The 12,685-nt window shown below is 43.0% G+C and overlaps 3 protein-coding genes and 1 long non-coding RNA gene across 4 annotated transcripts; all 4 read right to left on the bottom strand.

Annotated features, from left to right (window-relative positions):
- Positions 1-1,687: 1,687 nt before the first annotated feature.
- Positions 1,688-3,010, bottom strand: LOC119992430 (inositol-tetrakisphosphate 1-kinase 1-like). The gene has a single exon (XM_038839111.1). It carries the CDS (start codon positions 2,936-2,938, stop codon positions 1,946-1,948), a length of 993 nt encoding a protein of 330 aa, XP_038695039.1. The 5' UTR covers positions 2,939-3,010; the 3' UTR covers positions 1,688-1,945.
- A 1,224-nt stretch (positions 3,011-4,234) lies between these two features.
- LOC119992676 (NAC transcription factor 32-like) lies at positions 4,235-4,888 on the bottom strand. The gene has a single exon (XM_038839472.1). It carries the CDS (start codon positions 4,886-4,888, stop codon positions 4,235-4,237), a length of 654 nt encoding a protein of 217 aa, XP_038695400.1.
- Positions 4,889-5,367: 479 nt separating this feature from the next.
- On the bottom strand, positions 5,368-5,883 carry LOC119992432. The gene is made up of 2 exons (XR_005466397.1): positions 5,615-5,883; positions 5,368-5,519 (listed from the first exon to the last, which is right to left on the bottom strand). It is a non-coding gene; the product is annotated as an uncharacterized LOC119992432 (long non-coding RNA).
- Positions 5,884-8,712: 2,829 nt separating this feature from the next.
- Positions 8,713-12,665, bottom strand: LOC119992620 (chromo domain-containing protein LHP1-like). Its single transcript, XM_038839409.1, has 7 exons — positions 12,181-12,665; positions 11,921-11,946; positions 11,693-11,779; positions 11,330-11,439; positions 10,675-11,245; positions 9,118-9,178; positions 8,713-9,029 (listed from the first exon to the last, which is right to left on the bottom strand). Exons 1-7 carry the CDS (start codon positions 12,454-12,456, stop codon positions 8,982-8,984), a joined length of 1,179 nt encoding a protein of 392 aa, XP_038695337.1. The 5' UTR covers positions 12,457-12,665; the 3' UTR covers positions 8,713-8,981.
- Positions 12,666-12,685: the final 20 nt, after the last annotated feature.

A 12,685-nucleotide genomic window follows, 5' to 3' on the forward strand; every position in this document is an offset into this window, starting at 1 on the left:
TGCACTAGTTTATATGGCATGATATGTGGGTGCCACGACGGTCAACGTATAGATCAGTGCCCAATGTTAAGCTGTTTGGATACTCACTTCTCCACCAACACGAGGTTATGAGTTCTAATGGGGGAGGTGAGAACATTTCATATAATAAATACACAATACCTTAACGTTGTGCACTAGTTTATATGGCATAATATGTGGGGGTGCCACGACGGTCAACGTATAGATCGGTGCCTAACGTTAAGCTGTTTGGATACTCACTTCTCCACCAACACGAGGTTATGAGTTCTAATGGGGGAGACGGGAACATTTCATGTAATAAATACACAATACCTTAACATTGGGCACTGGTTTATATGGCATGATATGCTTGCCTAGCCGTAGCTGCATATCGGATGCGCTTAATATGCGGTAATTCTGCTAGATCAGATCTTTTGCTTTGACGGAAGCTTTTGGACCTAGCAAAAATGGAAGCTTTCGCACAAGCAAGCCCGCGAGAGAATGAAGCAATGTAGAAGCTTTACCAGAAGCAAAATGGGGAAGCAGAGCAGTCGTATAAGCGCGGTAGCTTCCCCCGACTGACCAAAAGGCGTCTTTTTTGTAGTTGAGCTTCAACATAGCCAACCACTGATCACTTGAATCACACTCTATTGCGTGCTCAACGATTAATACATCAAATATGCATCAGAGTGAACCAGTTTAAGCAATTTAACCAGTCTACTCCTGAGTCAACCATATGCATGCATGTAATAATCACTTCAACAACCTCCCCATTGCTAAACCATTGAAAACAAGCCTAGCATTTGAACCTCCCGGCCCCATGAACAGAGGAGGAATGAGAGCAACCCTACTCAAACCTCCTCTGCCATCACGGGTGCCTCCTCTGCTACTGTGTTGGATAAGCATGGCTGCTTTGGCTCTAAAACTACCAAAGTAGAGGAAGACGACACAAACAAATGTGTAACCGTAGTCAATCACATCCTCAATGTATGAAAAACTATTAACCAGTGGTTCAAGGACCTGCCAATTCTTCTAACACTAATATAGGCATACATAGAACCACACACATAAACCAATCCACTCCACCTCCCATACACAAAGACATATCTGTACATCCAAAGCCAAGACTGAGGTAAGACAGTTCCTATCATTAAGAGTTGCCATGAAACTCAAATTTGTTCTAATCTCTAAGGTCACACTTGATAAACATAACATTTATGGGCGTATTGAACACAAGCGCCTTCTTTTCTCTTAATTTTTATGTATTATATATCAAGCAAATGTGAGAATGCTAAACGAAATTACACAATGCTAATCCAGGCTAGTAATGTACAAAAGCCACATAGTCTGATCCTTAGAGCAGAATTGTCAGGCATAGGTAATCTCATGGTGCATAAAAAAACCTCAGCTTCGACGTATCATAAAAGGGCATACACTTTCATAATTTAACTGGCATAATAACTCTAGCGCAGAATGATAAAATTGCATTGATGCCCAAACCAAATGAACAGAAGCCAGATACATCCACTGCATAAACTAATAGCTTATATCTGGTAATAGGACTTCAGCAACAAAATTCATCAATGTTGCCACTTACTGCATAAGATGCTGAGAGGCAAGAATGAATCCAGAGCAAGTGATCATTTATCAGCTCCGAAATCAACGAATGGTTATGAAATCAACACCAAAGTAAGGAAAAGGGAATGGATGCATAAGAAAGAACTCAAAAACATCATGCATTAAAGGTGCCAACATTTCTGCTGGTTATGACAATGACAAGGAAACTGCCAGTGTAAGTATCAAAAGAGTCCCACATTATTGGCATAGTGGAAGAAAATACAGATATGCAGAAATCAACCTGCAGCATGATTCTTGGGAAAAACCCATAAACCCTATTGATTAAGAACAAGATATAAAAAGGCCCGCGCATTGTATGCATACTCAGATCTCAACTCAAAACTTCACCATTTGTATCCTCCACATTGTCATCAGCCACCTCTCCAGTCTCCTTACATTTCTTCTCGTGCACAATTTCCAGGAAAAAATCAGTCAAAACCGACTCAAAAGATGGCATCTTTGCATACCCCGGAAAATAGTTTATATCAATGACAAGGTACCTATCCTCCTCTCTAGAATCCCTGATCACATCAAAATTAAAAAGATTTAGCCCCAAAGCCTCCCTCATTGCCCTCGCTATCTCCACAACAAAACCCAGTGGAGGCATTTCTACCTTTTCAACATTGGCCTCATCACAACCAGCATTAGAAGTAGCTAAATTTGATATCTGCGAAAACGAAATAGAACCATTCAACGTTTTCAACTTCTCCTCGGATATATCAGGCAAGGACTTCCTCTTCACACAAGTCGCATTCTCTCCAACCACATAAACCTTGAATATAGACCCACCATGATTCACAAACTCTTGCAACACAACAGGTGTATCTACCTTCTCCAACCCTTCGTTGTCAAAGACTAGTAACATTTTGTGTGAGTCCGGACTCCCATTTGCCATCAAGTGCTTTGCCAACACCGGGAATTTCAATCCCCTAACCGAATCAACAAAACCCTCCTTATCAAAAACCACAACCTGCTTCGGTATCCCAATATCTTTGAATCCTTTAGAAATCTGCAACTTCGTCACAACCTCGAGCATCGAAATCCGGTTATGGAGCTGCTCGATTGAATCGGGGGAGTCGATGATTGGTACATTAGGGTTTTTGGCAGAGAAATTTCGCAACTGAATCTTCCAGTCCGGGTCATATAGCTTGTGAATCACACAATCGAACGGTCCCTGCTCGCTCAAGGGTTTCTCTGGATCGATACGGATCAAGTCGACGCCGCGTTCGCTCGCGTAGTCCAGGAGAGAGGGGCTGATGAAACTCTGCATCTTCTTTGGCTCCAGAGCGTAACCAATACGGTGTCGTTGACCTGCTTTTGGCATCTTCTCCGATCGGAAAACAAGAGAACGAACAAAAATTCAGTGGCAGAGCCTCGGACTTCACGGTTCATATGCTCTTTGCGTTTTTTTGCGATAATGGGTTCTCTGTTTGTGTAAAGCCCAACCAAAACATGTCTGCTTCTCGATATCCATTACGAAATTGGACCCGGCCCAAAACAAATTTTAAGGAATGGGCCGGGCGTGGCCCGCAAAATCCCTGGACTTCCCATTATTAATAATGGTTTTTCACTCTACAAATAACTTTTTCATTCCATCGCATGCATTTCTTTTGCCAATAAAATTTATTTCTTAGTGATGATGAATTGATCAGACTCAAAAAATTTATTTGAAGTCGGCTTTGTTGAGTAGAAAATATGACATCAAGTTTTTTTTTTTCCTCATTAGTGGTGTGTATTACACCAACAACATGTCGTTGGTTGAGATGGTGAACTTAATCACAGTAACTCTTAGTGCAGGCGGGAGATCGTTATTTCAAATTCCATGAGTGTTTTCTATTATCGCAATCTACAAGATAGACTCTTGCTTAACTCAGCATGTGTGAATGTTACCTTGACACCTTGCGTTATCTTCTTATACTGGGTCTCGTCCCAGGTCTCAACTAGTCCACGGGAGTTGCGGGATTTTTCATGTGGCCCAGAATTTATCAATTAGTTGTGTGATGAGCAACTAAGGGGGTTCCATGTTTACCAAAAAAAGAGTATGTATCACACATATTTGAGGTATCTCCAAAAAAATTAATTTAAATTTCCATAATTAAATTTACTTTAAAGACATAATGATTGTTTTCGTTGTTATTGTCCACTTGTCACATCTTTGCATCTTATTTTCTTGGTGTTACTAATTCTCCTATGATTTAGAATTCTATTTTGAAGATCATGTGAAAAGCCAAAACAACATAAACAAAGCATAAACGGAAAAACTATTCGTGCCAGCAACTATGATCTCAGTTGATGAGGTGTATGAACCAAATTTGGAGAACAAAGCATAAACGGAAAAACTATTCGTGTCAGCAACTATGATCTCAGTTGATGAGGTGTATGAACCAAATTTAGAGAGCATATGATGGCTCCACATTTGATCCCAATTACTGAGACGAGTAGCGTAATTGATCCATAAATAATGAATTGCATGTACTTGTAATGTGATTTATGACTATGGAAATATCAAATTGCTTGAAATTCATTATTAATTTAAAAAAAATTTAAAAATTTAAAAAGAAAAACGTTAACCAAATATAGTAATATACATAAATTTCCTAACCTACTAAATTAAGCTGCTTCAAAAGCCTCTTTTTTTTCTTGTACGGTGGCGCATGCCTGAATCAACCTCCTCCTCGGACACCTCCTCAGGTTGAGGCTCCAAGACAGACGAAGCAGAGGAAGAAGGATCGGTACGAATTCTCTTCTTTGAATTCCCAATATCAGAGTGTTTGATAACAATCTGGGTATTGCAAGCAACAACACAAACAACTAAATCATCAATGCAACGACCGTTCGAATCAACGAGACAGTATTCGTGCATAGTCCAGTGACCATGACCATTCCTTCTTTGCTTCTTGTTCTTGTTCTCCCCTGTTGAGAAAACATAGTACCGATCGACGCCAATGACGTTCCCTTCGCCGTCTTTCACATCGTTTACTGTCCGGCTAGACCAAACCCCAGAACCGGCGCTTCGAATTTTCCTCCCGTTCGGTTTCGGCCTGCCGTTTTTTGCAGAGAGTTTCTTTAAGTCGGTGAAGACGAAAAAGCAACACTCTCGTGACCCATCGGTGACTCCGAATAGAGTCCACGGGTCGTATTTTCCGTACAGGACAACGTCCCTTACGATACGGGATCCGCCAGGGACGGCCTCGTTGTTCCGGCGAGGGAGAAGGTATGACATTAGAAGCTCCTCTGCAGTTGGGTTAAAGCGATACCCAGGAGGCAAATTCATCGAAGCCATTAAAAGAAAATCTTGGGTTTGTCCGAAACAATTCAAAGATCAAGACGGATAGGTTGATTGATTGATCAAACAAGAGAAAGAAAAACCAGTCGGAATTGTAAATTGTGTGTCCCCAGCAAAGCTGAATTTATAAGACAGAGAGTCCTACTTCCTCGTTTTGTTGGTTGTCCTAATCCGACTTTAATTTGGAGAATTGTCCTAAAACAATTTGAATTATAAGGCAGTGTGTTCTAAACCTTATTAATTACTGTTTTTCTTCCATGTATTCCGCTATAGAGGTTGAGGCGGGATATTTTTCCGGAATAAATTCGTGAGAAGAGGGTAAGAAAGTCATAGAGGTACCCAAAAGGAACACCACATTGGATGCAAAGATCGCATCCAAAGTGTCTTAGAAAACAAAACCACTATAATCTTTACATTGAAAAAAAAGAAACTATGTCTGAAGCCATGATTTGCAGCAAATCGAGTTCTGAACTGGATATTTTTGCTTCTGTCGTCATATAGCTAGTAATTTTGGGTGTTTGAACAAACTCACAAAACATTATACAGAAACAGAAAGAGCAGAAATAGAAGAACTGATCCTAGTCCAAGTCCATCATCGTAACCCGAACCCGAACTAAAGCTTTGTTGAATTGAAGGACAGAAAGGCAGGGTTAGGGAAGGGAAAAAGGAAGACAGCAACTGGACAAGCAATAGAATGAGAAAAAGAACCAGTACCAGGATCAAGGGACTTCCTTCTTCACTTGCTTCAAACAAGGGCAGCACATATTCCATCAAAGTGAGCAAGGTAGGACCAAGTATAACCAATCCTAATGCACCCACCATTAGCGACGGCACTAAAGGCGACGGTCCTCTGCTCACCATTGCTCCTCTGCACTGTCTTTGTGGAAAGAGAGGAGTCCTAATAATAGGAGGTGGGTTTAACAGATAAGACTGAAACTCTCCTACTAATTCTTTTCTTTGGATTTGTATGGTTAGCTAAACCATGACATCTTCCTTGGATTGTTTAATCACACATAACCCCATTGTAGTTTTTTATGGTAGAGGGAAGTTCTAGGACCAAACACAACTAACTCCAACTACTAAAATTGAAAGAAGCGATTATATCAATCTCTATGGGTTATATTTCTATGCAGGATGCAAACTTCAACATCACCAACAAAATAAAAATAAAAAAATAAAATGAAAAGGGAATCTCTCATCTTCAATGAGCTCAAAATGTTGGTTATGTCATAGAATTAAAATACCAATGGAGATGGGTTCAAGGGTTGGAACATGTCTGATAGAGTCCCACATCGGTTAGGAGAGGGGAGGAAGTGTTCTATATAGGTGAGAGGTATTCCCTCTCCTTAGTAACCAAGCTTTTCCCATAGAAGGGCTTGGCCACAACCGCCTTGGGCCTTGGACTGCATGGTATGGGCCAGGCCCAATGGCCTGTGGATGGGTTGGGGCTTGGTTATTGAGTGATGGTCCTCTTATTCTATCATTGGTATCGGAGCCCTCGTTTCTGCCCTGTGGGGAGCTCTGGTATTCATGGGCCTTGTGCCCCTGGCCCTTGGGGCTGCATCCGCGGAGTGGCCGGCCTTGGTGTTCTGTTATATGGGGCCGAAAGGATAGGGATAGGGAAGGGTCCCGAGTCCTGAGTCTGAGTACCCTGCCATGGCAGGGCAAGGTGCTCGACCAACGTGGAAGTTATCCGTGGAGTGGCCAGTCTGAGTACCCTGCCATGGCAGGCCAAGGTGCTCGACCAACGTGGACGTTATCCGCGGAGTGGCCGGCCTTGGTGTTCTGTTATATGGGGCCGAAAGGATAGGGATAGGGAAGGGTCCCGAGTCCTGAGTCTGAGTACCCTGCCATGGCAGGCCAAGGTGCTCGACCAACGTGGACGTTGGTCTTGAAGGGGTGGGTATTGATAGAGTCTCACATCGGTTGGCCGGCCTTGGTGTTCTGTTATATGGGGCCGAAAGGATAGGGATAGGGAAGGGTCCCGAGTCCTGAGTCTGAGTACCCTGCCATGGCAGGCCAAGGTGCTCGACCAACGTGGACGTTATCCGCGGAGTGGCCAGTCTGAGTACCCTGCCATGGCAGGCCAAGGTGCTCGACCAACGTGGACGTTATCCGCGGAGTGGCCGGCCTTGGTGTTCTGTTATATGGGGCCGAAAGGATAGGGATAGGGAAGGGTCCCGAGTCCTGAGTCTGAGTACCCTGCCAGGGGCGGCATCCGCGGAGTGGCCGGCCTTGGTGTTCTGTTATATGGGGCCGAAAGGATAGGGATAGGGAAGGGTCCCGAGTCCTGAGTCTGAGTACCCTGCCATGGCAGGGCAAGGTGCTCGACCAACGTGGAAGTTATCCGTGGAGTGGCCAGTCTGAGTACCCTGCCATGGCAGGCCAAGGTGCTCGACCAACGTGGACGTTATCCGCGGAGTGGCCGGCCTTGGTGTTCTGTTATATGGGGCCGAAAGGATAGGGATAGGGAAGGGTTCCGAGTCCTGAGTCTGAGTACCCTGCCATGGCAGGCCAAGGTGCTCGACCAACGTGGACGTTGGTCTTGAAGGGGTGGGTATTGATAGAGTCTCACATCGGTTGGCCGGCCTTGGTGTTCTGTTATATGGGGCCGAAAGGATAGGGATAGGGAAGGGTCCCGAGTCCTGAGTCTGAGTACCCTGCCATGGCAGGCCAAGGTGCTCGACCAACGTGGACGTTATCCGCGGAGTGGCCAGTCTGAGTACCCTGCCATGGCAGGCCAAGGTGCTCGACCAACGTGGACGTTATCCGCGGAGTGGCCGGCCTTGGTGTTCTATTATATGGGGCCGAAAGGATAGGGATAGGGAAGGGTCCCGAGTCCTGAGTCTGAGTACCCTACCATGGCAGGCCAAGGTGCTCGACCAACGTGGACGTTGGTCTTGAAGGGGTGGGTATTGATAGAGTCTCACATCGGTTAGGAGAGGGGAGGAAGTGCTGTATATAGGTGAGAGGTATTCCCTCTCCTTAGTAACCAAGCTTAGGAGAGGGGAGGAAGTGCTGTATATAGGTGAGAGGTATTCCCTCTCCTTAGTAACCAAGCTTTTCCCATAGAAGGGCTTGGCCACAACCCCCCTTGGGCCTTGGACTGCATGGTATGGGCCAGGCCCAATGGCCTGTGGATGGGTTGGGGCTTGGTTATTGAGTGATGGTCCTCTTGTTCTATCATTGGTATCGGAACCCTTGTTCCTGCCCTGTGGGGAGCTCTGGTATCCATGGGCCTTGTGCCCCTGGCCCTTGGGGCCACGTCCCCGGAGTGGCCGGCCTTGGTGTTCTGTTATATGGGGCCGAAAGGATAGGGATAGGGAAGGGTCCCGAGTCTTGAGTCTGAGTACCCTGCCATGGCAGGTCAAGGTGCTCGACCAACGTGGACGTTGGTCTTGAAGGGGTGGGTATTGATAGAGTCCCACATCAGTTAGGAGAGGGGAGGAAGTGTTGTATATAGGTGAGAGGTATTCCCTCTCCTTAGTAACCAAGCTTTTCCCATAGAAGGGCTTGGCCACAACCCCCCTTGAGCCTTGGACTGCATGGTATGGGCCAGGCCCAATGGCCTGTGGATGGGTTGGGGCTTGGTTATTGAGTGATGGTCCTCTTGTTCTATCAATGTCCAACATATCAACATCAAGAAATACAAAATTCACAGAATTCTCCAGAATTATTGAAGGGTATCCCTAGTTTTGGAATCTAAGGGTTCCACAGCAAAATTCATTACAACACTGGCCTCGATGTTGAAGTCGCTGCGTGTGTGTGCATAAGAGAGAGAGAGATCATAATGCAGACAGAGATAACAGAGAGAGTGAAGATGGAGAGTTCAAACTAAAATTTTTTTGCTTTGAAAGTCTAGTCATCTCTGTGTAGTAATCAATTCCATTGTACAAAAAGCTAAGATGGCGGGGATTGTACGACAAACTATATCAAAAGGTTTCACATGTGTGAACTAAGGTGCTAAGGCGCTCATTATCCTGCTCTAACTCTCTTAGAACTACAAAATGACAGCTCTGTGTACATAAAAAAACGCGAGACAGTGCAGATGCAGCTAGACTGAAAAGGTTCCTCCACCAAGTCATGATGCAGGATTGTACCTGAGATGCTGCTCGTAGAAGTTGATCAACTGACATGAAAGGAGAAAAGAAATTAGTAAAGTAATAAGAATCAAAGAAAGAGAGAAAATGACTATGCAATAAGATTAATTAAATTACCAGAAGTGGATTGCTAGCCTTGAGAAATTGGTTATCTACCATTACTTCTTTCCCGTCAGACCTATTGAGCAGGCACAACAGAAATATCGAATGATTTGAAAATGTAAGAGATTCAAGAGAGAATAAAATCAAGAATTACAAGATCCCAGTCCATGTTTGTTGAAGATAGAATTCACATAGAGCACATTAAGCTTATTTTTTTAAGCAAAAATTGATTCTTGGTAATGGCTACGTAAGATGCATGAATATACATTAGACTGCAACACTCTACCCAGCTTCCTAGTCTTGAATAACTGGTTTTCATTTCATCAACTATTACAAGAAAGCTATAGATCCGATTGTTCTTGTGGAATTCACTTAGACCTAACGTCTCACATGGTTAGGTTCCTATTCCAACTCCATAATCGCTCAGTTTGGCTAGACATTATAACTGGCTTGGCTCAAGTAACGGAAAGGTTTTCTATTTGCAATTACAAGAAAAGGTCAAGTGGCCCAGACTTCCCTTAGGGAAGCAAATATAACCCAGATTAAAGCCAATGAGTAAAGGGTGCTTATGCGGAACCTCTTTTTTATCATTAGCTGATCTTTGTCTTCTTCTAGTGAACCACACATTACAAGTATATGAAATTCTAATAAGCGTGGAGTCATAGTCAGAAGAACAAAAGGGGTATATAAGAAGCAGATTTCCAATCAGTAAGATGTTCAATAGCTTAGGAAAACCTGTGAAGCAAGGAAAAGCAGAGAAAAACAAATTGCAGCAAAGAATGGTTTCCTAAAAGATCGAAGAAAACTCATGTAAAATTGCAACAATTAGAACTTGACTCCTGGAGCGCAATTTGCCCGTGGATTTATAAGTACATCCACTAGAATCACTAAAGCATTCATTTGCAAGAACCAAAGCATGTATCAAAAAGATACTTTAATAGAATTTTCCCTTGTTTGGAAAGGCTGCTAGCAAATCGTTTAAGGTCCTGAAGTATGACAGATGTGGGAGGCTGTGTTAATATTAGTTTCTTTGTCATTCAACCCAATAAGCAAACTACTTGGGTCAGGGTGTTTCACATCATTTATACATATTCTAACACTCCCCTCACGCGTGGGTTGGACAATCTGACAGTACAACACGTGCACAATAAACGAGACCCATCACTAGGATTACTTTCACACAAGGCCCTCACTTGGGGCAACAACAAACACACACAAAGACCCACACTTAGCAGCAACAACAAATGAGAGTTTCAATTGCAGAATTAAAGTTTGAACATAAGACCTCCTGCTTCGATACCATATTAATATTAGTTACTTTTCCACTCAACCCAATAAGTTAACTTATTGGGTTGGGGCATTTCACATTATTTATACATATTCTAACCATTTTTATATGGTTCCTAAAGACAATGTGAATACATGAAAAGTACATGCTATCTTAATATGCATTTTATTCTCATTGTACTCGGTAAAAAATCTGGTTAAGTTGACCCTATAGCTTTAGTTCAATAGATAAAAGCAATATACTCAGTACCACAAAGTGCTAGAAGTAGGAGCTCAATGACAAACCTCAATGCCAAAAAGGTTACCAATACGTCCTGAACATTGTCCGACACAGAAGTTGAATAGCCTATGGGCTTAATGATCTTGGTAATGGACGATGCAACAAAAGAACCATCAAACATGGGCATTAGACCTGAAGTATCTCCAATCAAGTCAGGATTTTCAATCCCTACCGGGGGAAGTAGGCCATTACAACCATTTGATGCAGAATACTGGCCAAAAGCAGGTTCAAAACAGGCAGAATCTGGCCTAAATCTCTTGACAGAACCAGATTTCCTCTTCCTAGCTCCAGTCCGGTGATTGCTCTGAACAGCTTCCATGTGATTAATCTTTGGAAGATCATTTGCTGGACCATCATTTTCAGGGGCCTTGCCTTCATGGAAATGTACTGCAAGCTTATCAGTGCTGACCTCATTAGTAGATAATGTACCTTTAAGCTCACTAAGCTTCGGATCATGTTCATTATCGTCTTTCCTTCCATGGATTCTAGCAAACCAATTCTCATCACCTTGCATAAGTGTTCTGACATTGTGGGTATTCCCATTATTCTCTACTTCAAGACCTGAACCTGTAAAATCTGTCAGAGCAGGAGAATTAGTAAGGTCTGAGTGGTTGGGAGTAGAAAAGTTTCAAGGCTTATCAATACCGACAATTTCAGCACCTGCTACATTGTACACAGCAACCAAGGAGTGTGGCTGTTTCTTCTTGGGCTGACTATGAGAACCCCCATAATTGCGCTTTCGTTTTCGAGAAGATTTACCAGATTGCAGGCTTCAATACCAGGGAGAAGAAAAAATAAATTAGTATTTATCTGTATTTTACATGACAAATATACAGCAGGAAAACACAGGATAATTTAAGTTTGAAATCCAACATCTATTTTTCCTTATGCTTATGTGAGTATCCGACATCACGTCGTCAAATATAGTTACAAATAAAGAGACAAGATGATCAGTTATACCAAAATCAAATGAATACACAAATGACCGGGGCTTTTGGGGGGGGGGGGGTGTGTGAATCTTACCTCTCTTCGAAAGCATCAACAACATCAGGAATTGACTGCAAATTCTCTAATGGCTCCCAGGTGTTGGCAGTTTCCGGCCAGCCCCGCCTTGAAACAAACACAAATGTAATAGTTAAAGATCAACCCATACTCCACAACTTGACCAAATTTGAACAGAAAATCAGTATAGTTAACAATATCATCCTCCTGTATAAGTTCTTAAAGGACGTAAAGTAACAGTTTACTCACCATTTGATCAGATACTGGAGTTCACCCTGTTATTGCATATCATCATTCATCACCATCATTAAACAGTCGGAAAAATTCAGGGAAAAAACAATTAACAAGCAAGAAAATCCATCAGTTCAATCAGACAAAAAATAACATATTAATCTGGGCAAGCACTATAAAACATTCGAAATTCTTCCTTTCTCTCTAAATACTGATTGTTAAGTTTCGGAAAACCGATAAATAGAACAATGTATTAGACATAGACAGAAAGGTGTGACCTTTCGAACCCGCCTGCGACGAATAGCTTCGATTTCGTAAAACCCATCAGCGAGCTTTGGACGTTCTTCCTCCTCCTCCTCTCCTTCTCTCTCTTCCCCATCAACACCTCCTTCCCCTTCTTCTCCTTCTTCCTCTTCTTCTTCTGCTTCTCCTCCTTCACGTTGCTGTTCTGGCAGCTTCAACTGCGTATCGAATTCGCCAGTGTTACTGGCTTCAGCCTCAACAATGAAGCCGATGTAGTTTGGATTCGGAGTAGCCTTCTTCTTCCCCTTCATTGTGTATATTACTCCTCCTAAATGCGCCTAAACTTGGATTTTGTGGTTTTATGGACTATTAGTACTCGCTTTCGTCCCTCTTTTAGGTAGTGAGTGGAGTGGGTGTTTGCCTCTGACAGGAAGGAAAATTGGGATTTTCCTTGATTTTCTCTTCTCGTCTTTACTTCTCCGTCGAGAGGGAAAAGTAAAGACGACAAGATTGTTGACGATCTCAGTTACTGCTGGCTTA

The sequence above is a fragment of the Tripterygium wilfordii genome, chromosome 23 (genome assembly GCF_013401445.1).
Source record: "Tripterygium wilfordii isolate XIE 37 chromosome 23, ASM1340144v1, whole genome shotgun sequence".
Classification (NCBI taxonomy): domain Eukaryota; kingdom Viridiplantae; phylum Streptophyta; class Magnoliopsida; order Celastrales; family Celastraceae; genus Tripterygium; species Tripterygium wilfordii.

Coding starts and splice junctions, on each gene's coding strand:
- LOC119992676 (XM_038839472.1), bottom strand. CDS start 4,888: ATGAATTTGCCTCCTGGGTATCGCTTTAACCCAACTGCAGAGGAGCTT.
- LOC119992430 (XM_038839111.1), bottom strand. CDS start 2,938: ATGCCAAAAGCAGGTCAACGACACCGTATTGGTTACGCTCTGGAGCCA.
- LOC119992620 (XM_038839409.1), bottom strand. CDS start 12,456: ATGAAGGGGAAGAAGAAGGCTACTCCGAATCCAAACTACATCGGCTTC. Junction 11,947..12,180: donor GTCGCAGGCGGGTTCGAAAG/GTCACACCTTTC, acceptor ATGCAATAACAG/GGTGAACTCCAGTATCTGAT. Junction 9,030..9,117: donor AGGCTAGCAATCCACTTCTG/GTAATTTAATTA, acceptor CTTTCATGTCAG/TTGATCAACTTCTACGAGCA.